Source organism: Bos taurus, chromosome 12, assembly GCF_002263795.3.
Source record: "Bos taurus isolate L1 Dominette 01449 registration number 42190680 breed Hereford chromosome 12, ARS-UCD2.0, whole genome shotgun sequence".
In the NCBI taxonomy this organism is placed as follows: domain Eukaryota; kingdom Metazoa; phylum Chordata; class Mammalia; order Artiodactyla; family Bovidae; genus Bos; species Bos taurus.
Genome location: NC_037339.1, coordinates 84,918,143 through 84,945,397, shown reverse-complemented (window position 1 = coordinate 84,945,397; position 27,255 = coordinate 84,918,143). Strand labels below are relative to the sequence as shown.

Below are 27,255 nucleotides of genomic sequence, written 5' to 3'. Positions count from 1 at the left end.
TGGTCAGCCGGGCCTGTAGGTTCAGCGTGTGTCTCCCCGGGGAGAAGGCATGGGCCTCCTCGGGGGACTCGGGGCTGGTTTACTTGACCTCGCACCCCGGGGAGGGGCCAGGCAAGAGGGATGGGTGGGAATGCGTCACAGAGTACAAGTTCTTCCTGTTCCAGAAGCCGAAACACACGGGCAGGGAGCTAGCTGCTCGGACCTCAGGAAGAATGAGCAGGCCTTGTCCACCCCCTCAGATGTGCAGCCAAGGGAGCTGCTGGAGCCGGCGGGGGGTGGAGGGGTGGGGGGGCCGGGGTATGGCTGCCGGAGCCAGTGGGGCCGCCTCGTCTCTTGGTTCTGTGGAGAGGTCCAGATGCGGAATGTGATTCCCCAGGAAGTCCTGAAGCTTGTGGCATGGGCTTCACATGTCAGGTCCCCAGTGAAATCGTGACTCTGAGTAACTCATGCCATTTTCTTGTTCGCCCTTTTGAACAGCGGTTCAGGATGGAGGGTTGAGACTCGCACTACTGCAGGCTTTTACTTAATGAGCTATTTCAAAATCAGACAGTCAGGCAGATTGAAGGGACGCTCGGAGCGTCACTGATGCCCTTTTCAGCTAGGCATCCTCGAGTCACAGCTGAAATGACTCTACATGCCAGGGTGAGATACAGCATCAGTCATTGTGTGGGCCAGAATAACAATATTTCAACGTGGGTTTTATTTAGCAAAGTACATGTGTCTCTCATGATTTTTGTTTGTTATTCTAAAAATTAGGTTTTTTTGTTTTTTTTTTAAACAGAGCCATTTTGCATAAAATGCTAGGCCACCCAGATTGTGAAGCAAAAATCGTGGTCTAAAAATGTCTTTTGTTCTGAAAAGTTGCCCATCGTTTAGATGTTCTTTGAATTATCAATGCTTCAGGACTATCTTCTAGGGCCAGAAGTGGTAATAAAATTTCCTACATGAATAAAGCAGATAAAGGAGACATGAATATCTTTTGTCTGGGACTGAGAAATGTTCTTTTTGCTTGATGTAAGCTGGTGGGAGCAGGGTGAGGGTCCTTTATTTCTGTAAGAGGGCTATAATAAGACTTTAGTTCTTTTTTCGTCTCTGATTTCATCCAGTAGTTGTTATGACCTGGAGTGTTGTTCAAGGGAAATTTGCGGGTGTGTTTCTGGGTGTGTTTCTGTAGCAAGAGCTCAAGAAACAGCTTGACCTCAGCATCCACCATGGGGGCCCTCTAACCTCTTATCTGGGGTCCCCTACAATTAAGGCATTTGCTGATAGCTTAAGGGAACAGTTCCAGGAAACTCACTTTTATAACCTTCCTCAAATTGAATAAAGATAAGCTTCTGAGATTTTAATCAGCCTTTCAGAAGAGGAAACCTCAGAATCACCAAATGGCCATTTTCAACTTGAGTGACTAAGGTCTGGTTTTGAAGACGCTGTTGTCGACCTGTGGGTAGGAAAACCCACCCCGCCTGGGCTGCTGTTGCCCACCACCCACCGACCCCGGTGAACCTGGGCTGTGGGTGGACAGGTTCTAAGTCCATGGGTGTTAACCTGATTGGCTTCTCCTTCTGGTCTCCTTCTGGGTAACTGAGCAGAGTTCAAGGAGCAAGTGTGGGTTTCTGAACCCAGCTCAGAGGCAGGGACATGGTGGGGATGAGACGTCGCAGAGAGGAGCCACCTGGAGCCCAGGTGACTCGGGGCTGCCTCACCCGTTGAGCTTACCTGGCTGGGGGCTAACCTAGCAGCTTCGCGCCGTGCTGGGGGGCCCCTGAGAACCTCCGCTCTCCCCGGCTGTCTGGGCATCTGGAGTGGTCCCCCACTCACCGCCGAGTTCCTTTTTACAGTGGTTTCTCACAGTGCTGTCCCTGCATCGTGAGCTGACACACCAGCGTTGCTGGGTTGTCGTCTAGGGTTGTTATTTGAGGTTGATTCAATGGACGCCAGCATCACCGCCACCACCATCAAAACAACAGCGATCAGACGCCTGCTGCTCTGTCTCATCAGCTCTCAGGTGCCTGTGTGTTCGTGTTCAAATGCCTCTGGGGTTGGCGCAGATCGAACAGTTGACGGGGTGTCGTGGTTCAGTCAGTGGTGGGTTTTACAGCCGACATGGTCGCAGGTGAAATACGGGCTGTATCAGGCTGGGTGTGGCGCTCCGGGGCTGCCCTCCAAGTACTCTCGGGGTCCTGGAGACACACACGCCAAGGACTGTGAGACACACGTGATAAATGTCACAGTGCTGTTCAGTCACTAGGTCGTGTCCCACCCTTTGGGACCCGTGGACTGCAGCAGGCCAGGCTTCCCTGTCCTCCACTAGCTCCCAGGGTTTGATCAGACTCCTGTCCATTGAGTCGGTGATGCCATCCAGCCATCTCATCCTCTGTCGCCCCCTTCTCCTCCTGCCCTCAATCTTTCCCAGCATCAGGGTCTTTTCCAGTGAGATGGCTCTCGCATCATGTGGCCAGAGTACTGAGGCTTCAGCATCAGCATGTCACAACAGAGGTGTGTAGTCCACATGTCATGGGCACTGGGTTGGAGCAGTGAGCCCTTTGTTGGGCATGGTTGAGGAGGCTCTTTCTGCAGTCTGTTGGTTCTTTAATGTTTGTGCATTTCGGATGAATTTCTGGAGCACAGGTTTCAGGTTTTAGCCTCATCTCTTTGGACAGCTGTAAGTGGTCACCCAAACCCAGATTCTGAAGCAACGCTGTGTGCATGGGTTGATTTACACTGTAGGAGGTTATGAGAGTGCGTGCTGAAGAATTGCTGAAAGACGAGTCGGGGAGGGGATGGACTTGCAGTGTCTGGGGTCCGTTGGGACTGTTGTCAGTCATCCCCATTTCCAGAATATAAAATTAAGAACAGCTTACTGTCTTGGAGGCACTTGTTCAGATTTCATTTTGTAAAGTAAATATCTCCAGATGTAGTTGTTTTATGAAGAAGATTTCCAAGGCATTGGAACCAAGATGAGCACATTGTTTTTAAAAATCGGACTTTATGCAATCACAATGCTGTTAACAATATGGGTTTATTTTCCAGAAGCCATATTGCCAGGAGCAGCGTTTAGGTGTGCACAGGATCTCAGGCTTAATATCGAGTTGCTGGTAAAGCTCGTTAGCTAAATTCTACCTATCACACCCTCTTCCATTCTGTCCACAATATCTATGTCTATTCTGGCTTAGAATTTGGATTCTTCTAAAGAAATTGCAAATGTATTGAGCACCATCGTCTGTTTGTCTTCCGATGTGTTGGCAGTTTTCCACGATGGTAATTGAATTGAATTCATCTCAGCCTTGTCCTCGTGTGTTATATTAAATCTCCTGACTCAGAGTTCACGTCTGTAAAGTGGGAACGGTGATATGCGTCTTGTTAGACAAGAGGCAGCTGGTTGATTGTTGCATTTGGTGGGCATTTGAACACACTGGTTCCCTTCTTCTCCAGCTCGTCTCACCCACTTGAATTCTTTGTCGTGCATTTTGACTTTAATTTAAACGTTAGAAGTGAATCACAGGGGCATTTGGTTGTGGAGTGTTCTTCTGTTGAAACGTCCTGATTGAACTGAATTAACATTTTGTTATTCAGGCTTTGGGCCTGTTTGTTTCCTTTTTGCATGTTTTGCGTGTCATTGTGTCCTGGGGATGTGAGGGGCAAAGCATGGACCCTCCCCACCGCCAGTTTCCTGTGGTCTCAGCACTGAAAGTCCTGCACCAGGAGGGCCTTTGCAAGTAGCGGTGGTTCCTGCTGGACCTCAGGAAGTGGAGCGAGTCCGCGTCTCAGAGTGTCAGTGACAGCACTCCCTCTTTGGACTGAGTGGTGCTGTGATGTGTTCCACTCGGGGCTTGCTGTTCTGTCTGCCAGGGCCAGAGATGGACTTCTGAGCAAGTGCAGAAGGACTTGTCCCCCTAGGACGAGGCCACAGAGTGTGTGTGTTAAGATGGGGCTGGTGGTACTGGGTAGGGCTTTTCCCATAAATAGCGAAGATGCCAAAAGCATTTCAGTTGAAACCTGGACCTCCTGTTCTTCTGTTTAAAGCTGTTTTCTCTTCCTTCCAGGGTGGGTGTGCCGGCTCTGGCTGCGGGAAATGTGACTGCCATGGCGTGAAGGGACAAAAGGTGAGTAGCCCTCCGAGGGCGGCGATCCCTCAGGTCGCCATCGCTGTGGAAGTCATTACTTTAGAGCAACCGAATAACCAGCAAGTCATGCTGAAGCTTTTTACCACGTCAGGCATTTCCCCAGAGCAATACAAATCAAACAAAACCAGGCTCAACAATATTTTTGAGGCATCCTGTCTGCTCCTCCCCAAAGCTGGTAATTATTGGTGGCAGTTCACGCTAAAAAAGCGATTTGGTTTCTTTCCTTTTTTGACTCTAGAAGGAACAAGTGTATTGGCAGAAAATCCGTTGAGTCAATCGCATTCTTTGGAATTAGTGCACGAAGACTAAACTTAGCTTTTTTTTTCCTGAAAAAAAAACAAAAAACAAAAGTTTCTCTTGAACTTGAGAGCCTTTTATTCAAATAAGAATTTTTAAACAGTTTTACATTCGTAACATACTTGTCTAGATTTATTTACAGAAACAGTAACTATTTATCATTTCCCAAATGTACAATTATAATTTTTTTTTCTAAGCAGTACTCTGCCCTCTCTCTCACTTGAAGAATCGCAGATCTGTATGAAGATAATTTTCTCCTGAAGGCAGGTTGGGTCTGTGCATTTCAGTTGTTTGGAGAGAGGGTTTTCACCCCAGGACAGGGCAATATCCTGGCTCTGTGTGGGGTCACCATGGAAACGGGGTGGGGTCATGGGAAAACCTGGCCGCTGGGCCACAGCAGCTGGGGCCACGTGGAAGGGAGGCGGAGACCCCTGGTCCTCTTCCCACTTTCTGGGAGCTGGGGGTATTGTTCAGGCAAGCCATCCCTTCTGGTCTGCCAGGGCTCCCTGAATCACAGACTCACACTTCTGAAATCCAGCAGGTTCTACTTTGCAGAAAATTGTTCCGTTTCTTTTCAGCTGTTTGCTGACGTACCAACATCACCCTTTTTAAAGTCTGTAGACGGTTGGTGCCACCGCTATCACCTGGACAGGCTTTGAATCAGTGAAGTCTGTGGAAGCATTTTCCTGTCCTCCAGCATCCACACTCGGCACCCGCTTTATCGTCTGTAATCCCTCTTCTCGCGCTGTTTTCTTACTCAGGAAGTGTCTCTAGCTAGTTCCAGATTGCATCCTCGAGAGTAACGGCAAGATGTTCGTGTCACAAAGACTCTTTTTGTGTGTGTGTCTAACTTGAATTGTAAGCATGCTGAACTAACAAAGAAATCCTTCAAACTATACAAAGTGGAACTTTCAACAAATAGGAACTGGAGACTTATCAACATCACTATGGTTTTCTTGTAACTTAGAGCATCAGAATTGGGGGAGGGGAGGGAGAGTTGGTGTTTCTTGCTTATAAAGAAAACGCGTCTTTTCCACCCGCTTTCTTGGTCTCATTCTCCACCATCGACTGCACCCCCTGGCGGCATTCACTCAGGCTCTGGTGCTTTTCAGACACTATTCCGGTCTTACTTTTCTAGTCTGATTCATTTTACTTTTAGCCCCAGATCTCCCCCTTAATATGAGGAAGTAGAGTCTTTATATTCATTATATATGAGGAAGTAGATTCATCCAGGTGCAGCTTTCCAAATATGTTTGGCCGACTTCTTCCTGACTTGACAGGGGCCTGGCCCTCGTCAGTTCAGAGCTGGTGAAAGCACCTTCAGAGAAGGCAGGTCACGTCTCGGGGTGTCTGACACCCACCCCAATGAGGAAAGGGGCTGTGGGTGTTTCTTTTCAAACCCGAGCACGTGGAAGCCTTTGCTTTGGCCAGTGCATCAGTGGAGGCCCGGTCTGTGTGTCTCTGGGCCCAGGAACACACTCCGTAGGCCTGCCTTCCACTCGGGCATGGCAAGGTCAAGGTGGGAAGGTCACAGGGTCGCCATGATCCTTCCTGGTCTGCGCATGCTCCTTCAACAGGCTCCTCCACCATCCACTTTGGGTTTTATACCTTATTATTATGATTCAATAAAGTCTGTTTAAATAAAATACTGGCAAGCAGTGGGTTAAACCATCCTGAATTTGTGTTTTAAAAGGCTGTAAGGATTGAATGGATTCAGACGGCCTCTTGAGATTTAGGGGAACAGCTAACTGATTTAGGATTATATCCTTTAAACAGAAAGCGGAGCTCTGTCTTTTCTCCCCTTGAGTATAAATATTTCAGGTCCCATGGTTCACATAGCATGAGCCGGGAAGAGGGCCTTCCTCCCACTGAAAGAGGAAATTTTAAACTTCCACTTATTGTCTCGGACGTGATGTTAAAATAATCAGTTTAACGATGGGAAACACCCAGAGCCTGCCTGAGCCGGACCTTCAGATCTGGTTCCATTTCTCTCATCCGAAGGTCAGATAACAAAGAAATGTATTCTTGGCTGGCACGTCAGCAAGAGAAATTGGTCTTCCTCATCTCCCACCGCTGTTCTCAGACGCGCCTATATGTGCGGACCGGGTGTAAATGCAAAATGAACAAAGGCTTGAGCATCACAGAATTTGCCTCGAGCGCTTCAACCCACAGACCTGCTTTTGAGCTACCAACGCGTGTTTTCAGTTCTCATAGGGGTTGTGTTGCTGTTCTCCAGTGTCTACAAGTTAAAGGACTTTGGAGGTGTTTTTGAAAATAGGATGAAAAACGTCACATTATCGGGGGGAGTAAACGTGACCTAAATGGGACGGAGCGTCAGCTCATTGTTTCGGAGACATGCCCCCTTGAGGGACTCTTGAACGTATTGGTTATTGAGAATCCACCAATGGAAATTGGAATGTGTCCAGTGTAAATCACCAAAATCTCTTTTGGCAAAGTCCTGAGTTCCATGGAGATGAGATTCCTTGACAGAATGTCTGGTATCCTCCAGATTTCATCAACAGATATTGATGCCTTAGGTCACTGTTTTCTAATCTCACAGGTATCAGTGTAGTGCTAGGGAGCTTGTTCCGACCTTGGCGCTTAGATTCATGAGCTTGTCACAGATTTCAGTCTTTGCTGACTTGTTTGTTTTCCCGGCGCCCAGATGTTTTCTCTGGGTAATTAATCTGGGTTAGTACACGGTGACTTTGTGTCTTTCCAGAGGCCTCCGCAGTGTGGGAATTTTATCTCCTTAAACTGATTAGGGTTTTGAATGCTTGCCTCCTCAGTACAAGCCAAAAGTTAAGCTCTTCTTTTGCTCCATAACCTGATTTTCTCAACTATTCGAGGTATTGGAAGAGGCAACATTGTCCCAGGAGTGACTCCCTTGGTCTTGGAAATTAACTATTTCTATTTTGCAAAAAGAACAGAGTTTGCACAAGAAGTCTTACAAATGTTTTAGCCAGAGGAGCCAACATTTATGTAAAGCTATCATCCTATCCTGCGGAGTCCCAAACTGGAAGCCTCAAGTTAACTAGAGAGGTGGGAGATAAACATGTGAAATGAATAACAATTTAAGAGTAAGTGATCACATTGCAGGAGAAACAGCAGAGAAAGCAAATACTCTCGTTGTCCTGAGAAGGGAGTGATCCCAGCAGCCTAGGACCGTGAATAAAGGGACGACTTCCTGGATGAAGCAGGATTCAGGCGTGTTGTGGCCTCACTGATGCTCCAGACTCACCGGGACATGAGCAGGGTCCTCTGTCATGCGTCTGCCTCAAGTCACGTGCAGAGTGGAACTGCACTGATCAGAGAAAGTAGCCCCCATGGCCTGCTGATGAACATGACCTTGGCAAAGGATGGATGGCTCCTAATAGAGGGACATTGACAGGGACTTCCCCAGGCCACAGTCTTGGGGAGCACAGAGAGTCTTAATTAGGCAGAAGTGTCATATTTCTGAGGAGTGATGAGAACAGGGTGGTCATCTCACAGCTTCTCAGGACACTTTAACCTGCTGGTACCCAGGTCCTCGCCAGCAACGTGGGGAGGGAGCCCAGTTCGGTTCAATCGCTCAGTCGTGTCTGACTCTTTGCGACCCCATGGACTGCAGCATGCCAGGCCTCCCTGTCCATCACCAACTCCAGGAGCTTGCTCAAACTCATGTCCATTGAGTCGGTGATACCATCCAACCATCTCATCCTCTGTTGTCCCCTTCTCCTCCCACCTTCAATCTTTCCCAGCATCAGGGTCTTTTCCAATGAGTCAGTTCTTCTCATCAGGTGGCCAGAGTATTGGAGCTTCAGCTTCAGCATCAGTCCTTCTGAATAGTCAGGACTGATTTCCTTGAGGATGGACTGGTTGGATCTCCTTGCTGTCCAGGGGACTCTCAAGAGTCTTCTCCAACACCACAGTTCAAAAGCATCAATTCTTCAGAGCTCAGCTTTCTTCACAGTCCAACTCTCACATCCATACCTGACTACCGGGAAAACCATAGCCTTGACTAGATGGACCTTTGTGCAAACTCAGCCTGAACGGAAAGCCCCTGAGCTAGCCTAGTCTCTTCTAGGGAGTAGGATGCGGGCGATAGGATTCAAGTGCTAATCAGAGCATGAATCAGTTTCCATTCTTCAAGGTAAGACGATCCTGACCTGCGAGGACCCAACAAGAGGACCTCGTGGTTCAGAATATTCTGGAGTCTTGACCACGATCCTGTTGCTCTAAGACTGGGTCCGTGGTCTGTATGCTGCTCCACTGGCCACCTGCCAAGGAAAGCAGACCTTCTGAAGCCTCTCTGTAAATGGGTGGTGATGAGGCAGACTGCTGAGGACCACAGAGAAATGGACCTGGTGATTTGGGGCCGTGGGCAGATCTCCCGGGTCCTGTTCATAGACAAATAACCACAGGGAGCCACCTTGTCTGCCCAAGTCTGAGCCCCACCCCAATCTGAGGCAGGTTAGGTGCAGTCCAGCCCGAGAAACCAGGATCACATCACCTTCGGGGGGGTGTCTGTTCCACACAGCATTCAGAATAAAACCTAGAGGCGAGGGCAGCAAAGTGAGCCTCTTAACCCTGAGTCAGGAGATGCCATTGTCCCTACATGGTGAGGATGGGGCCTCCCTGGCCCCTTCCTGCAGGAAATCCTGGCATATTCTTTGCCCTCTAGGAAATTCGTCACTCTGGTTTACAAGGAGTCATCTTTGTTACAAGCCGGGCATGACGCCTTGGTCTCCCAAGAGGCGAATCTGGCCCTAGTTCTCATGCGTTCTGGACACAGAGATGGGGGTCGTGGCCCCGATGGTCAGCCCTGCCTGCACCTGGGAAGGTGCATCTTGCCTTTCCTCCCTGCCAGCTCCTTGCCGTAGACCAGGGATGAATCAGTCGGCAGGCCTTTCTCGAAGGTTACTCTTGGAGACACAGAGCAAGTATCCTGAGTGTCTTTTCCTCCAGGACACACTGAATAAGAGAAAGTATGTGTAAAGAATTCTGTAAATCTAACTGTACCTCAGGGCTTCCCTGGTAACTCAGTGGTGAAGAATCCGCCTGCCAGTGCCGGGGCCATGGGTTTGATCCCTGGGTCGGGAAGGTACCCTGGAGGGGGACGTGGCAGCCCGCCCCAGGGTTCTTGCTCACTGCCACAGGTCGCCATCGCCTTTTCCAAAAAGGCGTTAGGAGCCAATGTTAACATTTAATATAAAGGATCGTTCTTACCCCAAGATCGCAAACATAGGAGACTTTCCTAGTTGTCATTAAATCTTTGGTAAATTCCCTTTCTGAGACAAGGACTATATTTCATTGCCATTTTTTGAGAATTCATTAGTCTTCAATTTATATGTATCTTTATTTTCTTTTTTTTTTCTATATCATTAAGGGTCTTTTTTTAATTTTATTATGTACCTTTCATCAATCTTTCTTTTACTTTATACATGGGAATTGAAGACAGTGCTTTGTATATTATGCTTTGTATATCAATTGGTTATTCTCTTTTCATTTCTTATTATTCTTAGTATCTCTGTAGCATAGATTTGAGACCTCAAAGATTATTGAAAAATAAGCTTATCTTTCTATTAATTTTTATTAGAACATAGAAAATTTCTTTCCCATAAATGAAATTTAACCACTGTTCCAAATATTAAAGGCATCATGTTTCTTCCCAGATATTTTATTTTTTACTTAAGTAAATAAAAATGAATATTTTTGTGTAAACTCTTTGGAACTTTGGGTAAATTAACTGATCTGGGCTCAATGAATTATTAATAAAAACACTAATTTATTAATTAAGCACTAACTCTGTGGGAGGCACCATACCACATTTGAATTAGTGAGGATTTCAAAATCTAGTATATTAGATTAAAAAGAAATTTCATTTTCTTGCTTCTAAGACGTGAAGTATAAATGCCAAAAGGGCACAACTCACTGTAACATAGGAGGTTTACTTAATAAAATTAAGGTTTGTTTAGTGTATTTGTAATTACTTGTGTTGTTTGTGAGACTGGTTGGAAACCTCTGTTTTTATAGATGCTTTGAGCATTTCCCAAAGGGCAGTGGCGGCCAGTTCAGCCTTCCCCCAGACGTGGTCCTCAGTCCACCTGGAGGACGCTCTTGCTGTGGCCTCTGGAATGGAATACGAAGGGGTCCTCCGCCGTCACTAGGGGGACAGATAAGCCTGGGGCACGAGCTGCAGCCCAGGACATCTCAGAACCCTTCGTTACAGCTTTGGAACCTTCAGGGGTGGCTTATCCCTTGCGGTTTTCCAAACTCACTTGATTACAGACCGCTCTGTTTCCCAAATCAAGGAGCAGCCGTTACGAAAGGATGCTTGGTAGGCTAAGAGCCTAGGTTCTCGTGTGTGTTCCACCAAGTCATTTGACCAGATTCTCCTGAGAAAAAGGGAAATGACGTTCGACCTACAATTTCCCAGTCTTGCTGAAAGGATCAAGGGAAAGGTACGGTACCTAAAAATCACTTGGGACATTTAAAATGTCATGTATGTACATCATCTTAGCAGTAGCTGAATTTTGAAGTTGGGGTAAATATGGCGATGAGCTTGCTCACTGGTGCATTTGGGGGCTGGATTCTCAAACCTGAAGACGCAGGCAAGCTGAGCACTTGTCAGTTCACAGAGAAGGACCGTGCTATCAAGACAGCAGCTCTCCCAGCACCTGAATCAGAGAGATGTCAGACGTTTGCGGAATCACAGCACCATCGTTGGGAAGCCCGTTTGTAGCTTTTGGATGGTCTTGGTGGAGGAAAAATGAGACGTTCTCACTTGGGAGGTCTGTCTGGAACAGCCGTCCAGTTTCTAGTCAACACCGTGATTTTATCATCCATCTCCAGACTCATTAGGGGAACCAACTCTCCTGTTACTAACCCTCCTTACGTCGCAAGCGCCTCTGTAGGCTTTTTCTGTTAACGGCTTTTCCTGACACCCATGTAGTTACAAGCAGTGTCCAAGCTCTTCTCCTCCCCGAGTCAACTTACCTTATTCGAGGTATTTTTAAAGGGGAACGTATGAGCACAATCGCTTTATTTCTGCCACAAAATGGATTTCAACACCCTAAGTGCCCACTTTAATCGCCTTGGGGTCAAGGTGTCCGCCCCGGGCTCTGATGGCTCACTTCTCTTCCTGTGTGCTGGGTAGATGGGTTAATGCAGACTCTTTCCTTTTCCATGTTTTCCCTGGTGTCTTGCAGTCCAAGATTTTTTCCAGATGTCTCCTATTTCCTATTTCCACATACTGGACATGAATCATCATCTGGCAGAGTCATCGTGAGAATCAGTGTGGGTTTCCACATTTACCTACTTTTGTCTTCTTGATAGTTCTTTGTTAAAAAAAAGGGGGGGGGTGGATTTTAAAAAACTATGCCTGAATCAAGAGTGAAGTATCAACCATATGCCGTGGGGAAGCCATTAAGAGCAGATCCATGCTTAGTGGTTTTCTTTTATCCTTCACGCACACATCTCCCTGGGCGTGGATGTCGCTGGAATGTCCCTCTTGGGCACCACGGAGGGGACCATGAGCCACACCTCCCCCAGCATCCACCTCATCTGTCCTGTTTCTCTCCATTACATAAAGTCTGCCCCTTCGCCCTCTGCTTCTGAGACCTGTTACACTGGAGATAGATTTTAATCATAAAACTTCTACCTTTATGGATCTGTGACTGTACTTGGAATGACCTCATCCAGTGCAGCTTCACAAAAGAGTGAGTTGATCTTCGTTCCACGTTGAGATGGAATCAGATCAGATCAGTTGCTCAGTCGTGTCCGACTCTTTTCGACCCCATGAATCGCAGCACGCCAGGCCTCCCTGTCCATCACCAACTCCCGGAGTTCACCCAGATTCACGTCCATCGAGTCAGTGATGCCATCCAGCCATCTCATCCTCTGTCGTCCCCTTCTCCTCCTGCCCCCATCCCTCCCAGCATCAGAGTCTTTTCCAATGAGTCAACTCTTTGCATGAGGTGGCCAAAGTACTGGAGTTTCAGCTTTAGCATCATTCCTTCCAAAGAAATCCCCGGGCTGATCTCCTTCAGAATGGACTAGTTGGACCTCCTTGCAGTCCAGGGGACTCTCAAGAGTCTTCTCCAACACCACAGTTCAAAAGCATCAATTCTTTGGCGCTCAGCCTTCTTCACAGTCCAACTCTCACATCCATACATGACCACTGGAAGAACCATAGCCTTGACTAGACGAACCTTTGTTGGCAAAGTAATGTCTCTGCTTTTGAATATGCTATCTAGGTTGGTCATAACTTTCCTTCCAAGGAGTAAGCGTCTTTTAATTTCAAAATTAAAGGTCTTGAGTGGAATCTCATGTCCTTTAAAGCCCAGAACTGCTCGTGTGAGTGGATGCTGTCATCAGCGGTGCCCGGCCCTGACCGTCCTCGTCTTGACTCTTAATAGAAAACGTTATTTTTTTGTAAACAGGATCCTGACCAAACAGTGGTCGGCAGGAACTTAGCTTTCTTCTAGAAGGAGCAAAATACTGCATGTTTTAATTCAAGATCAAAGAGTCATCGTCGACTCTGATGAACCACAGCCGTGCTGTGGATTTTCCTCCTGTTTGCTGGTGGAAGGTCACAAGCCAGTGAAATGCGGTTCCGTCTGGCACAAAACATGGGATGACTGCTGCCTGGGCTTGGAGAACCGCACCCAGAAACGGTGTCGCAGAGCCCCATCCTCCTGGGGTGGCTTGATGCAATGCATGACTAAACGAAGGAGGACTTAGAGGAAACAAGGGGGCCGGATGGCCCTGGGGACCGGGCGCCACAGGGTCCTATTTTCCCTTCAACAAGCCCCGTAGAGATGTGAACGTCTCCCGTGCACGCTCTGTGCACGGGTGGCGTGGCCTGCCTCCACAGCCACGTGGCTTTGAAAAAGCATCATGCTTATCTGGCCCCGAGTCCAGCTGACTCTGGGTCTCTCCACTCGGAAATCAGCTCTCAGTTCTCACCTCCTCCCTGAAATGCCATCCGCACAACCTTCCCGGTTTGAAGTCCCTCTCGGGTCGCCTTCATCTGAATACGGTTGTGCTCTGTAGACCAACCTACGACGAGCGGGAAGACACTCCTAGTGACGAATGAGAGATGGGATTCTCTCCCACTTGTCTTTGTTAGAGCTTGAGGATTTGTGCACAGTTTTTTTTTTTTCTCATGAGTGGGTGTTCATTGTGGCAGCTGACGTCCTGCGTTGGTTCACTGATCACAGGTGAGAAAGCCCTGGCTCTCGGTTGGTTGGTGTGAGCTCTGAGGCCTGTAGTATCTGGATAAACACTTGACTGGGAAATGGTTTTCCCAAGGTAGTAAAGGAGCTCAGTCCGTCCACGGTGGATGCAGTGAGCTGCCTGGGTCTCCTGTCCCCCGCCCGCCTCCATTCCAGGAGTCTTGTTGAGGTTCTGCCCATCAGTGGCTGCAAGCTGATGGATCTAGAGGGTGGCTGGCACCCGTCCTTACCGACGTGCCAGCCCCAGGGACAGGCAGCGGCAGCAGTCACCCTGCCCTGAGCGTTCTGCTGTGAGCCCCGAGGGGGCAGAGAAAGCAGAGCCACCAGGGTGAGCCCGTGGGGGCTGGAGCCGAGCTGGTCAGGGACGGGGACTCTGAGCTTCCCAGCAGCCAACAGTGGAGTGCAGCTCCCAGGCTCAGGACACGTGAGCGGGGCTCCCGTCTTGATCGCCTGTTTTTATAATCACGTTTGCCCTGACTTGTGGTGGAAGATCGGGCACTATGGGAAAGGCCGTGGATAGCTGTGTCCTGCTCCTCGAGACTTCTCACTTCCTTGTCGAAACCTTATGTCTTTACAGGGTGGGATGGGCCCTTGGTCATCTCTCTTTTCTAAGCAGGGCCTCTCCCAGCTGCTCTGTGTCTCACACGCGAGGGCGGGAGGTACGTGGATGAACCTTGTTTGCAGACCCTCTGTCTCTGGACCCGGGAGGCCCGGGAGTGACGAGGTCTCTGCTCCATCAGACGTCCACCTGCTCCTCACGGGTGTTGCTGTTCAAATCCTCCCCCCATGGCTGCCCTGGGTGGCGAGCCTTGGGCCCTGCCCCTCCCCAGGCGGGAGCCGGCACCCCCGCGGTTTGCTGTCTCAGTCCCAGTACGGAGGCTCTAGTACCTCGTCTGACTCTGGACCACACAGGCTGGGCTCTGGGTGTGCCGGGGAGGCCGCGACCCCCCGTCTCGGGAGGTGGCCCGGCTCCCGGGCTCCTCCCCGCTCTGGCTGCTGGATGCCCCGTTCTTGTAGGAGGCCCTGACTTGACAGCTCGTGGAACGCCCTGCCTGCTGGGGCAGACGTGATCTACGGCTGGAGGAAAACTTCCAGAAAAGCTAACAGTAACTTTCGGAAGAACATCTGGGATCATGAGCAGAGCGATACTCTGTTTTAAAGACGCTGGATGCGGGTCCCCACTGATGCCTCGGTTTTCCAGGGCCCCGTGGATCCGGGCTTTGGGGGTGGGCGCTGGGGCTGAGGTCTTGGGGGCCGCGTCCCTACCCCCAGGGCTCTGAAGATGCTCCGGTGCCCTCCACCTTGGCTCCTGGCATTCACCCGCCTCCCCACGCAGGCCACATGGCTCTCCTCTGTCCTTCTCTGGAGCTCTGCCCATCTGCCCCACCCCCCAGGCCATGTGCCCCCCAGGCTGAGCATCTGCACGGGCGCACCTGTTCTTCCGTGCTGCGTCCCTGCTGCACGTCCCTGGGGCCTGCCTTCCCCCCCGTATCTCCCCTGCTTCCGTGCACACACACCCCACACAGGCGTGTACACATGTGCACACACCCTTGTTGCCTAGATCCCTCCCCCACCCCAACCCCCAACCCCTCTGTCCCCTGTGGTCCAGTTGGGCTTCTAGCCGGGGGCTTTTCCTCTCTCTTCATGGGCAATGTTGGAGGTCGCTGCCCAAGACTCTTCCGGGATGTGATGGGGACTCCAGGGGACCAAGTCAGGAGGGTGACGTTAGAGCCGGTGGGGTGGGGGCCCAGACAACTTGAAGAGAAGAGGCAGCCATGCTATCTGAAGCGGTCGGTGGGAGGCACCCAGAGCAGTGTGGATTCAGAGAGGGTCCCGGGGAGCCCAGCCTTTTGTGGGGCGGGGGTGTGTGTCCCGAGCAGCTTCTCCGATGCCGGACCTGCCTCTCATGGGCTGGCCCTCTAAGGATCTGGCTCATGGCAGCTGTGTTCATCTGGGTCCTTGTGATTGGGATGGGTTTTTCAACCTGAAAAGGAGTCTTGGCATTTTGATCTAAATCTCCAACAGGGAGAAGGTGGACTCGGAGCTCTTAAACTTTCAGAATCCACGCATCTACTGTCTCTGATTTCAGGGCTGCCCTGTAGAGGCTAGGGTTTCATACAGCTTTGCCATGCTGCCCTTTCTAAAGCGTAATTTACCAGAAGGAGCCGTGGTATGCAGTCAGAGCACCACTGGGCCTTGCTGGTATGCAGTCAAGGTCAGAGGCTCCCTTGATCTGCGCGCGGAAGGTCAGGCCTTAACGGGCTGGCACTTTTCAGGCAGACATGTCCTCAGCCTCGAATGCTTTCTCAGTGATGTATGCCGAGAGGGCAGGAATGTGATTCATGGCGTTTGGCTCCCGCGCCTTCCTCATTCACTTCTCCAGCCTGCTGATGTGAAAGGTAGCAGTTCTTGAGTCCCCTGGGTCTTCCCCTCCCTTTTTTCTGTTTTTAAAAGTCTCAGGACACTTGCACGGTGTTAGCTGTGAGTGTGTGGCCGCAGGGAGCGGTGTCTGTCCCCTCGTCCCACCTTGTCCCACCTCGTCCCGCTTTCCAGACCCCTTCCCCGTGGGTGACCCCAACGTTGCACCCGGAGCCTGAGGTCGCCAGGCTAGGCTCTGCTTCTGGGGCAGAGGGAGGGAGCCGGGAGGCTGGGCGCGCTCCACGAGGCTCTTCACGAGCCCCTGGGGTAGGGCCAGCTCCCTGTCCCTGTCATATTTGTTCCTCTGAGATTCTGCACCCAGGTGGTCAGCTGCGGTCCGTTGGCGTGGAACATCAAGTAGCTGTGAGCTGGTTGCTTCTCAGCCATCTCTCCCTGTAGGTGCTGGTCCTCCCCGCAGAGAATCGTTGAGTTTGGAAGCCTGTTTGTCCTCTTGGAATGTCTGCGGGGCTCCCCCTGGCTTGGAATTCTTGTGGGAGCCTAGGAGTTTTTACAAAGTTGGCAATTTCATATCTGGAGTAGGAGAGAGAAGGGAAGGCCACCTCAGGGTGCTTGACTGATCAGCCTCCTGTGGCCAAAGAGAAATTGCCCCTGTGGTTCTGCTGGATGACACAGACCCCCTGCAGAATGTGAAGGAGCATGGCCAGAGGTTGGGTCTGACCTTCAAGCACCCCCTTCCCCCTCCTTCCATCCTGTCTGTCTTTCTCTAACACACTTATCCACTGGGTCATCTGTCTTCAAGTTGATTTGTTAAATTTAAATACAGGATACATGGGAAAATGTCACACAGTTTTAATACTCTATAATCTGTTCTCTGTTTTTTTATGGGAACATTAATATCTCCTAATTTACAGACTATAATGTGATTTGCCTGTTTCAGCAATTTAGCTCCTAGCCAAAGAGTGTAATGTTTTAATCTGTTGGCATTAAGTATCTTAGAATTAAGAAAACAGGAAACTGTCATATAAATTGAACCTTAAACGCCTCTGAAAAATAAACACAGTAAAATAGCATTAAATAAGATACTGCTTATTTAAATTTTTTAATAATTTGGCCATGCCCCTGGGTAAAAACGTGTGCCCACATTATCTTTTGAAAACACACTGCTGATTTTGTGAACACATTAAAGTGAAGGCTCTTTGTAAGTATTTAAGAAGGAGCTATTTGTTGTGTTAATTTATGCACCCTTATTTGGGATTGATTATGCAATCATATGCTTTTTCTGGGGCTTCCCTGGTAGCTCAGTGGTGGTGTAGAACCCCCCTGCCAATGCAGGAGACGTGAGTTCGATCCCTGGATTGGGAAGATCCTCTGGAGAAGGAAATGGCAACCCACTCCATTAGTCTTGTCTGGGAAATCCCACGGACAGAAGAGCCTGGTGGGCTACAGTCCATGGGGTCCCAAAACAGTTGGACACAACTTAGCAACTAAATGACAACAACAATACTTTTACTAACTATTCAGTTTTAAAATCATTCTTGACCAAAAAATTGCCTTCAACATCATGCTCCATTTCTTTCCTGAAGGCACCATATGTTTTAAAACATACTGTGGTCTTTACTGAAAACAGGTTAAAATTCGGTTATTAATGAGGATCGTTAGCATGGCTCTTTCTCATTGAGGAGGCTGTGCTAATCGGTTTTGTGAAACCCAAGCCTGGCCCGTGCTGTGTTGCATTACATGCGGAATCGATTCGTCATGTCTTAACCTCCTTGGCCCTGTTCTGATCTTGATTAATGAAGTCTTGACATTATTGCAGCATGTTGGGGCAAGTGTTATTAGCCATGTGATAACAGTCAGGGAGCTTGGTTGGAGGGAAAGGAAATCATTTGAGGCATCTGAATACGTGTTCCTCAGGTCCTCACGGAATACACAGAAGAGGAGGGTCCCGGGGCCTCCGTCATCTCAGTGGGATGAGCTGGTGACGTGCTGGCCTCAGAAGGACTCAGGCTGACACCAGAGAGTAAATATGATGCCCTGGCCTCGAAAGGAATTACTAGCAAACATGCTCATTAAGGAAAAACCGAGAAACCCTGTGCATAAGATAAGGGAGGAATTTCCCACACCTGTCATGTTTTGCTAAATACTCAAGAAATGCTGAGTTTCCTACGTTAAATTTAGCCACAAAAACAAGAATGAGATAATTCTTGGGTCATGACCGATAGCATCAAAAAAGAGACCGACACTGCATTTTCATTCTCTTTTAAAATACTTTGTGGCCGTATAGGAAACGCCGTGGACCTCACAGACATGGAAGCTTAAAGACAGAAGCAAAAGGGATGTGTTTAAATGGACCACTGTCAGGAGGGCCTGATTTGTAAACATTTGTTCAGTGTTTGAGGCAATGCAGGGTCACTCTGAAAACTCCATCAAACCAAATCTGACTCTTAGGAGATCCCATGGGAAAGGGGCAGAGGCAGGGTCCTATCTTAAGAGGGCGACACGGGTTTTCAGGGAGTCCATGTGATCGATGCTCCAGCCAGGACTGAAATCTTTTGCTTCCTAAGTCGGAGTTCTTCCTCGTCACACGGCATCATCAGTTAAGCATGAGACTGCAGAGTAGGGCTCCCCAAAGCTCCGCTCACTCACCCGGGGCAGAGGCGCCTATTTTGTGGTCAGGTTAGACATGGAATCCCTAAACCTGTGCTCTTTGGGTTGGTTTGTATTACTTCTTTGGAACCTTAAACATTTTGTTTCCTTACTCACTCATGAAAATATTTAGCGAGCACCTACTGTGTGCTCTCTGTGCCGGGTGTGGGGGCCCAGGGAATGCCCCTGGTAGGGTACCTCTAAAACCCAGCTTTAATAGATAAATGCATTGAACGTTTTTTTAAGAAAACATTTTCTTCATTGCCAATTGGCAGTTCCTCTAAAGGTTAACCCTAAAGAACACCTTGCATGCCTTTTGTGTTAGTAATGATGATTGTTATTGTCAGAATAGTCCTTTTGCATTTTTCGTATTTACTGTTAGCACAGACTTTAAAAAAAGCCCTCCCTGACCTAGATTGTGGCATTTCCTGACTTTTATGTGCCCTAATTCTGTTCAGGATGCACGCACTTCCAGAACCTTGTCACACACCCACGTTCATTTTCAAGTTCAACTTAATAACATCCTTAGCGCTGGTAACAAGAAAACCCTCCAAGGACTGTTTAGACATTGTGTACTAATTGGCATTCCTAAAATTTGGTGATGACATACAGTGCCTGTCTTTAAGCCTCAGGGTAAGCGTCTTTTTGAGAAAAGTGATGCATTTTTCCTTGTCTAAACTCCAAAAGCTCCTGACCTCCCGTTGTTATTTTGTTTGCAACAATTGTGTTCCTTCAGGCTCCCTCCTCCCCCACAGTCTGTAAGTTAGGACACAGGATTCTGATAAAGGCGAGTGAGCACGAGAACAGGGGACTTTTAACACTGAAGAGGCACTAGTGCTGTTGAAGGTGCAGTGTTGCCGGCAGGTTCTCAGCCCCCTGAGGCCTCTGAGGCCCCGCCAAGGTGGCTTTGTGCCACTCTGGGCACTTGAGGCAAGGCCCGCCCCTGCCAGGCCAGTCCCCAGCTGTAGGTAGATCTTGCCTCCTCCTGCCTGCAGTGCGCAGCACACAGCCTCCCAGGGCCGCCAGCTCAGTGAACCTCCAAGCTGCTGTCGGGCCTCTTTTATCCGTACTACTGTTCTGCTTTTAAAGTTTTAAGTCTGTACTGATTGTAAAGTCATAGGTTTAGGCAGAAGCATTCCTGATTTTGATTTTCAAGAGTACCCCATGTTACCTCTTGGGGAGCTCTTAAAATCTGGTTGGATTTTTCCCCCCTTTCTAAATGACAAAAATCAAGAGAATGGGTTAAATGATCTCAAGTATGTATTTCCTATAAACTGATAGTAGAAGGGCCAGAGAAGACTCTTCAAATAAATTTTACCAGCAGTTGGATATTTAGAAATTGTTTCTTAGAGACCTTTTACTACCATATTTGTACCTGTTTTGCAGAATTTAATTGTTTCAAAATGTACTATTTCCAATCATTTACAAAGCTGAATTTACTCCCCCACCCTGTGTTATTGTTAGATTCCCCTTGTATTATTGTTAGATTCTGGGTTTAAAAAATGGGTGCAGAAAGCAGTCTGTAAAACATCCACAATTCACGTTATTTCTAGGGTCACAGCATTTATGTTACTTAATAGGCTCAGTGTTCAGGTTACTAGTTTTATATTTAATTTTAGTTACATTTTTTAACTGAAGTATAGTTGATTTCCAGTGCTCTGTTAGTCTCTGCTGTACAGCAGAGTGAATCATCTGTACATATCCACTCTTTTTTTGTAATTACATTTTTAAATTCAAATTAAAATTCATTCCCGTAGTGATCTGTGTCGCAGGCTTATAAAAAATGATTTCTCTTAGCTGTGTCTGCACTGATATCTTCAGTGGCACTAAATATTTAACATTAGTATATTAAGATAATGAATATTTAAGAAAAAAAGGCTGAATGCTTTCAGGGTCTACTGGGGGAAATATTGATGGGGGAAGTGTGGACCCACAGCGCCCTCTAGTGGCAGAAAGCCAGAGCCCTTGGGGGCTTTCTTGTTCGGGCGCTAAGTCGTATCCACTTGGGATCCCGATCCCGTGAACTGCAGTACACCAGGCCTCCCTGTCCTTCACTATATCCTGGAGCTTGCTCAGACTCATATGTGTTGAGTCAGTGATGCCATCCACCATCTCGTCCTCTGCTGCCCCCTTCTCTTGCCTTCAATCTTTCCCAGCATCAGGGTCTTTTCCAATGAGTCACTTCTTCGCATAAGGTGGCCAAAGTATTGGAGTTTCAGCTTCAGCATCGGTCCTTCCAATGAGTATTCAGGTTGATTTCCTTTAGGATTGACTGGTTGGATCTCCTTGCTGTTCAAGGGATTCTCAAGGGTCTTCTCCACCTAATCACAGTTTGAAAGCATCAAGTTTTCGGTGCTCAGCCTTCTTTATGGTTCAACTCTCACATCCATACATGACTACTAGAAAAACCATAGTTTTGACTCTACGGACCTTTGTTGGCAAAGTGATGTCTCTGCTTTTTCATATCTGTCTAGATTTGTCATAGGTTTCCTTCCAAGAAGCAAGCATCGTTTAATTTCATGGCTGCAGTCACCATCTGCAGTGATTTTGGAGCCCAAGAAAATAAAATTTGTCACCGTTTCCACTTTTTCCCCATCTATTTGCCATGAAGTAATGGGACTGGAGGCCACGATCTTAGCTTTTTGAATGTTGGGTTCAAAGCCAGCTTTTTCACTCTCCTCTTTCACTTTCATCAAGAGGCTCTTTATTTTCTCTTCCATTTCTGCTATTAGGGTGGTGTCATCTGCATATCTGAGACTGTTGATACTTCTCCTGGCAATCTTGATTCCAGCTTGTGAGTCATCCAGCCCAGTATTTTGCATGATGTACTCGTGGTTCCTTTACTGTTTCTTAATTTAATGTCATAGATTAGGTGTAAAAGTTGCCTTCAAATTGCTTTGTGTTTAGGAGTTCTTTGGCCACCTGATGGGAAGAGCTGACTTGTTGGAAAAGACCTTGATGCTGGGAGAGATTGAGGGCAGGAGGAGAAAGGGGCAACAGAGGTCGAGATGGTTGGATGGCATCACTGACTCAATGGATATGAGTTTGAGCAAGCTCCGGGAGATAGTGAAGAACAGGGATGCCTGGCGTGCTGCATTCCATGGGGTCGCAAAGAGTCAGACACGACTTAGCCGCTGAACAACAACAACCTCAATGAAGGGATGTTTAGCTGAGATTCCGTGGATGTGCTGGGATGCTAAGGGATGGTGGGGGATAGGGAATGAGCACTGTTTGGGCCTGGGAGGTGGTGGAGAGCCTGGACTTAGGCTGAAGCCCAGAAGATGATGGATGTGAGTGGAGGGTTATTGGACCAGGGTCCACAGGAAAACTCATCAAGACATCGAACCTTCCCATTTAAATTTGAATGTATTAATAGAGCATGAGGAAGCGCAGTGGAAACCGGACTCTGCTGTCTGATGGTAAAGTGGATGAGCTATCGATTAAAGATTAACTGGAAATGTATACACATGATTTGATGGAATACACCCACCAGACTTTGGAAAGACCTTATCAAAATATTTTTCTTTTCTTTCTAATTTAGGAAGCTGACTACTTGGGGGAATGACTTTAACTATTTATACTTAAAATATTTCGAGCAGATTACTGCTTTGGAGTAAGAATTAACAAAAGTGTTTTAGGCTGATTTTTTTCAGAAAGAGCCTGAGACAAATTAATGAAGAAAATATTTGCTTTTAAAGACCCTTGCCACTGCTGACAGCTTTAATCTTTGTCTACCATCGCTGATACTCGGCTCTTATGATGGAGAAGTTCTGGAATTTATTTATGAGTCCTAAGAACCTTTGGAAAATTTCAAGTTTTTTGCCACCAACAATTTGTCAGCCCTCAAGTTGTCTGTCGTTTTAGTAAGTTTTTAACTGGATCAGCGAAGCTGGAAAGTTTGCTTTTAGCTGGCTTTTGGGGAAGAGTTATTAAATTGTTTATAGTAACAAGGCACTCAGGGCTCCTTCAAGTTACTCTTGGGTTGAGGAATGGTTCTTTAGAAAGTGTTTTATGAAGAACTCTTTATAATTCGTTTTTTTTCTCAGCCCGTGACATGCAGAGTAGATTTCGGTAGATCAGAAAGTATCTACAGCTTTATTTCTTGGCAAGTGTTGACTGATCAATAACATTTATTGTGTGTTTCCTCCGTGATTGCCGCTCTGCTTGTTTCATATTACATATGATTTGAGCTTAGCGCTAGCGACCGACTTTCACAGCTATGTTGAAATTCCCAGAATTGTGCCAGAATTCATCATGGGCTCAAATAGTGTTTCCAGATCGGGGTTTATCCAGCGGAAACCTACCCTTGAACACGGCCTCTTGGGGAGACTTCTGTGCTAGCGCCATGTCAGTGGGCAGCGTGGAGCTGCTGACCCACCCGCTGGGTGTGGGCGGCCCTTGTCCATTGGATGGACACAGCTCCAGGGGCTGGGAGTGTCTGCTCAAGAGCCCTGGGGCGGAGACCCCAGCGTCGGAGCTGCGGTCCACGTGTCAGCTGAGAGAGGAAGGCTTTCCGACGACTTGCTGTGCCCCCAGTCAGCTCCGTCTCCTGAACCTCGGCACTGTGTCTGTCCCGCTTTTTATGAGTTCAGTTCAGCTCAGTCGCTCAGTCGTGTCCAGCTCTTTGCGACCCCATGAACTGCAGCACGCCAGGCCTCCCTGTCCATCACCAACTCCTGGAGTTCACCCAAACTCATGTCTATTGAGTCGGTGATGCCATCCAACCATCTCATCCTCTGTCGTCCCCTTCTCCTGCCCCCAATCCCTCCCAGCATCAGGGTCTTTTCCAGTGAGTCAGCTCTTCGCATCAGGTGGCCAAAGTATTGAAGTTTTGGCTTTAGCATCAGTCCTTCCAGTGAACATGCAGGACTGATCTCCTTTAGGAAGGACTGGTTGGATCTCCTTGCAGTCCAAGGGACTCTCAAGAGTCTTCTCCAACACCACAGTTCAAAAGCATCAATTCTTTGGCACTCAGCTTTCTTCAGAGTCCAACTCTCACATCCATACATGACGACTGGAAAACGCACTTTTCATACAAACCCGAGTATCTGCAGCTTCCAGAGTCTTTGAGAGCACGTCACCACTGGCCTGATGGTGGCCAAAGAGGAATGTCGAGGCACGTGTGATGCGGGGCCACGTAGGGTCTGTTTGCCCAAACCAGCCTCGACGGTGAGAAGGGACTGAGTGGGCTCAGGAGGCTCTTAGGAAAGAGGCTGGATCTCACGGAACGTGAAGGCCGTGGACGCAGGAGCCCTTTTTCCTGTTTAACACCTCTCTGACTCTTCTCATCCTCTGCATGTGGAAAGACGGGGAATGCAGTCATGTCCCCACCCCCGTGTGTGACTGCTCAAGCTCCTGGCATATCCCCTCCGAGCCGGCGGAGACAACTACACCGAGAGCCTCCTACCGACTGTCTCGAGCGAAAGAGCAGCGAACCTGGAGAGCGAAAATGACACTTTGGGGAAGAAGACAAACAAGATGAAGCCACACTCTGGGTGCAGGAGGGTTTTACGCTTTCCTAACTTAATATTGGGAGAAGGAAACGGCAACCCACTGCAGTATTCTTGCCTGGAAAATCTCATGGACAGAGGAGCCTGGCGGGCTACAGTCCATGGGGTCGAAAAGAGTCGGACACGACTGAAGTGACTTAGCACGCATGCAGTTTAATATTAAAATGTTAAATGCATGAAATAGCAATAATGATAGAGAAGACGTTTGAAACCGTCTTCGGTTATATTTAAAGGAATGTAGCCTATTTTTATGGGCTTCCCTTGTAGCTCAGCTGGTAAAGAATCTGCCTGCAATGCGGGAGACCCTGGTTTGATTCCTGGGTTGGGAAGATCCCTGGAGAAGGGATAGGCTACCCATTCCAGTGTTTTTGGGCTTCCCTGGTGGCTCAGCTGGTAAAGAATCTGCCTGCAATGCAGGAGACCTGGGTTCGATCCCTGGGCTGGGAAGATCCCCCGAAGGGAAAGGCTGCCCACTGCTGTATTCTGGCCTGGAGAATTCCATGGACTGTTTATCCCTGGGGTCACAGAGTCTGACAGCCTGTTTTTCAGTCTTTCTAATTGAAGTGTGGTTGATTTACAATGTGTTAATGCCTGCTGTACAGCAAGGTGATTCATTTATACATATATTGTTGAGTCGCTATATATACACATGCTTTTAAATATTCTTTTCCACTGTGGTTTATCTTCAGATTAGAGCACAGTTCCCTGGCGTACAGTAGCACCGTGTTACTTATCCATCCTGTATAGTCGTTTGCATCGACTAACACCAGACTCCTGATCCTTCCCTCCCCTAAACGTGGCCTGCGTTAAGTTGACATACTCATTCTTTTAAGGTTCCGGGTGTATGTCTGATGGTGCTGAGGAGAGTCAGTGTTCTCGTCTTCCTCTGAGGAAAACCAGGCCCTTTCAGGCTTCTGCTCGTGCATGTGCCCTTCTCTCCCCGCTGCAGCAGTGGCAGGATTTCTGCCATAATGTCCAGCTTCCTGGTGTGATGAAGCTCAGTGGGGCCTCGTCCCGCAGTTTTTCCATGACCCCGTGACCCCCAGCCTCGCCTTCCCACCACTTTCCCAGCAGCATCGGCATTCAGGAAATGATCCTGCAGATGTCTGATGGTTGCTGGGCTCCAGGAATCGGACTTGTGGAATTTTTGGCTCAGCCCCGAAGTCCCCCATTGACTGTGACCCGTGTTCCGAAATCGCTTCCACAGCACTGAGTGCTTGGTGAGCGCTGGCTCCAAACTCACATACTTTAGTTCCCTCAGTTATTCGCAGCCTTGCTTGGACATTGAAGTCTCAAGGCCCCAAAGAGCTGACTCAGTGTCCCATCCCGCCCACGGCTCTCTCCTCCTGTTTCCTCTTTGGCCAGTGGTGGTTCCAGGCTCTATGGTGCCCGTGGGGCTTTAAATTGGGAAAGGGAGGCCAGGGACTCCGTCCTGCCCAGCAACCGTGTCACTTTGTCTTAAAGCTTTTAGGCTCTGAAGACAGAGCCCTCCCTCTTCATATGTGCATGTGATCCTGCTGCTTAGCTCGCCATCCACTCACCGATGGTCCAAGTCTGTGCCAAGCGCTGAGTGAATGAGACACCCCTGCCTGTGAAGCGCTTAGCTCCGAGAGGCGAACGCCCACTGCGGGACCTCTGCGGGCAGCACCCTTCGTGGCTGTGTCCTGCTTTCCGATGGGTGAACGAGCGCGTGTAGACGGTTCTGCCCCTCATAGTCGGTCCCCCGTGGAGAGGGGCCCAGGGCTTGGGCAGGACTTTTCCTTGGCCGTCAGTCCGTGGTGACCATCCACGAACATATCATTTTAAAACTGAGAAAAGGATTCAGAGTTCAGCTCAAAAGGCAGTGATCCCATGTTGGCTGTTGAAACAGGCGTCACGGGGCCTCTGACTGTCAGATGCTTGAAGACGGCTTAGTCTGATATATTTCATGTTAATTTCAGCTTTTTGTTGTTGTTATTGATGATGACATTTTCTGTATTATCCTTAGAACTGTCTCACTTCTTCAGCCTCGCCATCCTGGGGGCTTTATTAATTTTTGGAGGTTTGACTGAGATTTGAAGGGGATGATGTATTCTAACATTGGATTTCAATCATGAACTTTGTCTGTAGGTATTTTAGGAGGAAGGGAAATAATTGGATACTATTTTTAAAAAACTCTTCTATTCCCACATTTTATGGATTTTTAAAAAATCTCCTTATGGCGTTATCTCCTTCTGTAGATGATGTGTGATAAAAAATTTGTAAGTTGTTCCATGCATGAAGCTCTATTTCATGCCTAATTTAGAATGGCTAATTTTGATACAAAGATCATTCTCCATGGGTGTATTCTTTCTTCTTCATAGCATGCTAGTTTCTCTTCTCAAATTCTGAATTTCCTCATTTGAAGATAGAATGATAGTCACTCCCATGATTGGTATATAAACTTTTTTTTAAATTAGTGTGTTAGACTGCACTGATATTCAGGAGTGAAGCTGTTAAAGCTGTTTTTGTCTCAAAACATTTTGCGTAGGGTCGTGCGCACGTCTCTGTCTCGTCCTCCACGCCAAGTTCTCGCTGCCGTGGTAGCCGTGACTGTGGGGCTCACGTGGGCTCCCAGGTCCTCTGGGACCCTGCCTCCAGCACGTCCCGGGAAAGAGATGACTGAGGGGTCCTGCCTCTCGCTGGTTTCGACTGTGCACCTTCAGCCGTGAGCCCCAGTGCACGAGCGCTCACCGCTGCCGAGTCTGGCTTCGAAAGGACTGGCAGGAAGAACCTTTGCCTTACCTGCCCAGCTCTCTGCTTTCCCTGTGACCCTCGTGGAGATTTGCTGAAAGCTCGGAGGAAGAATTGGGCCAGCCTGCAGATTGTGCTGTGTACTGGCTAATTGTATAGCCATTCGAATCCTTATCCTGCCTGTTTGCTCTGCTCTGGTGCCCAGGATAACGTGGGATATTAGATTATTCATGTCTGAACAAAAGATTAGGAAACTTAAAAAAAAAAAATGTGTGCGAGATGGCAAGAGCCATGTCCATGGAGGAGTCACTTCCTCTTTAGCTACTTAATTCCAAAACTCCTGGGATTTGGGGCTTGCTCAAGTGTTCC

General features: G+C 48.3%; 1 protein-coding gene across 1 annotated transcript in view; it reads left to right on the top strand.

Moving 5' to 3' along the window:
• COL4A1 (collagen type IV alpha 1 chain) overlaps positions 1-27,255 on the top strand; it is a 131,861-nt gene that overhangs the window by 50,380 nt on the left and 54,226 nt on the right. The window contains exon 2 of the mRNA NM_001166511.3: positions 4,044-4,103. Coding sequence (NP_001159983.2) covers positions 4,044-4,103 — 60 coding nt within the window. The remainder of the gene's footprint in view (positions 1-4,043; positions 4,104-27,255) is intronic.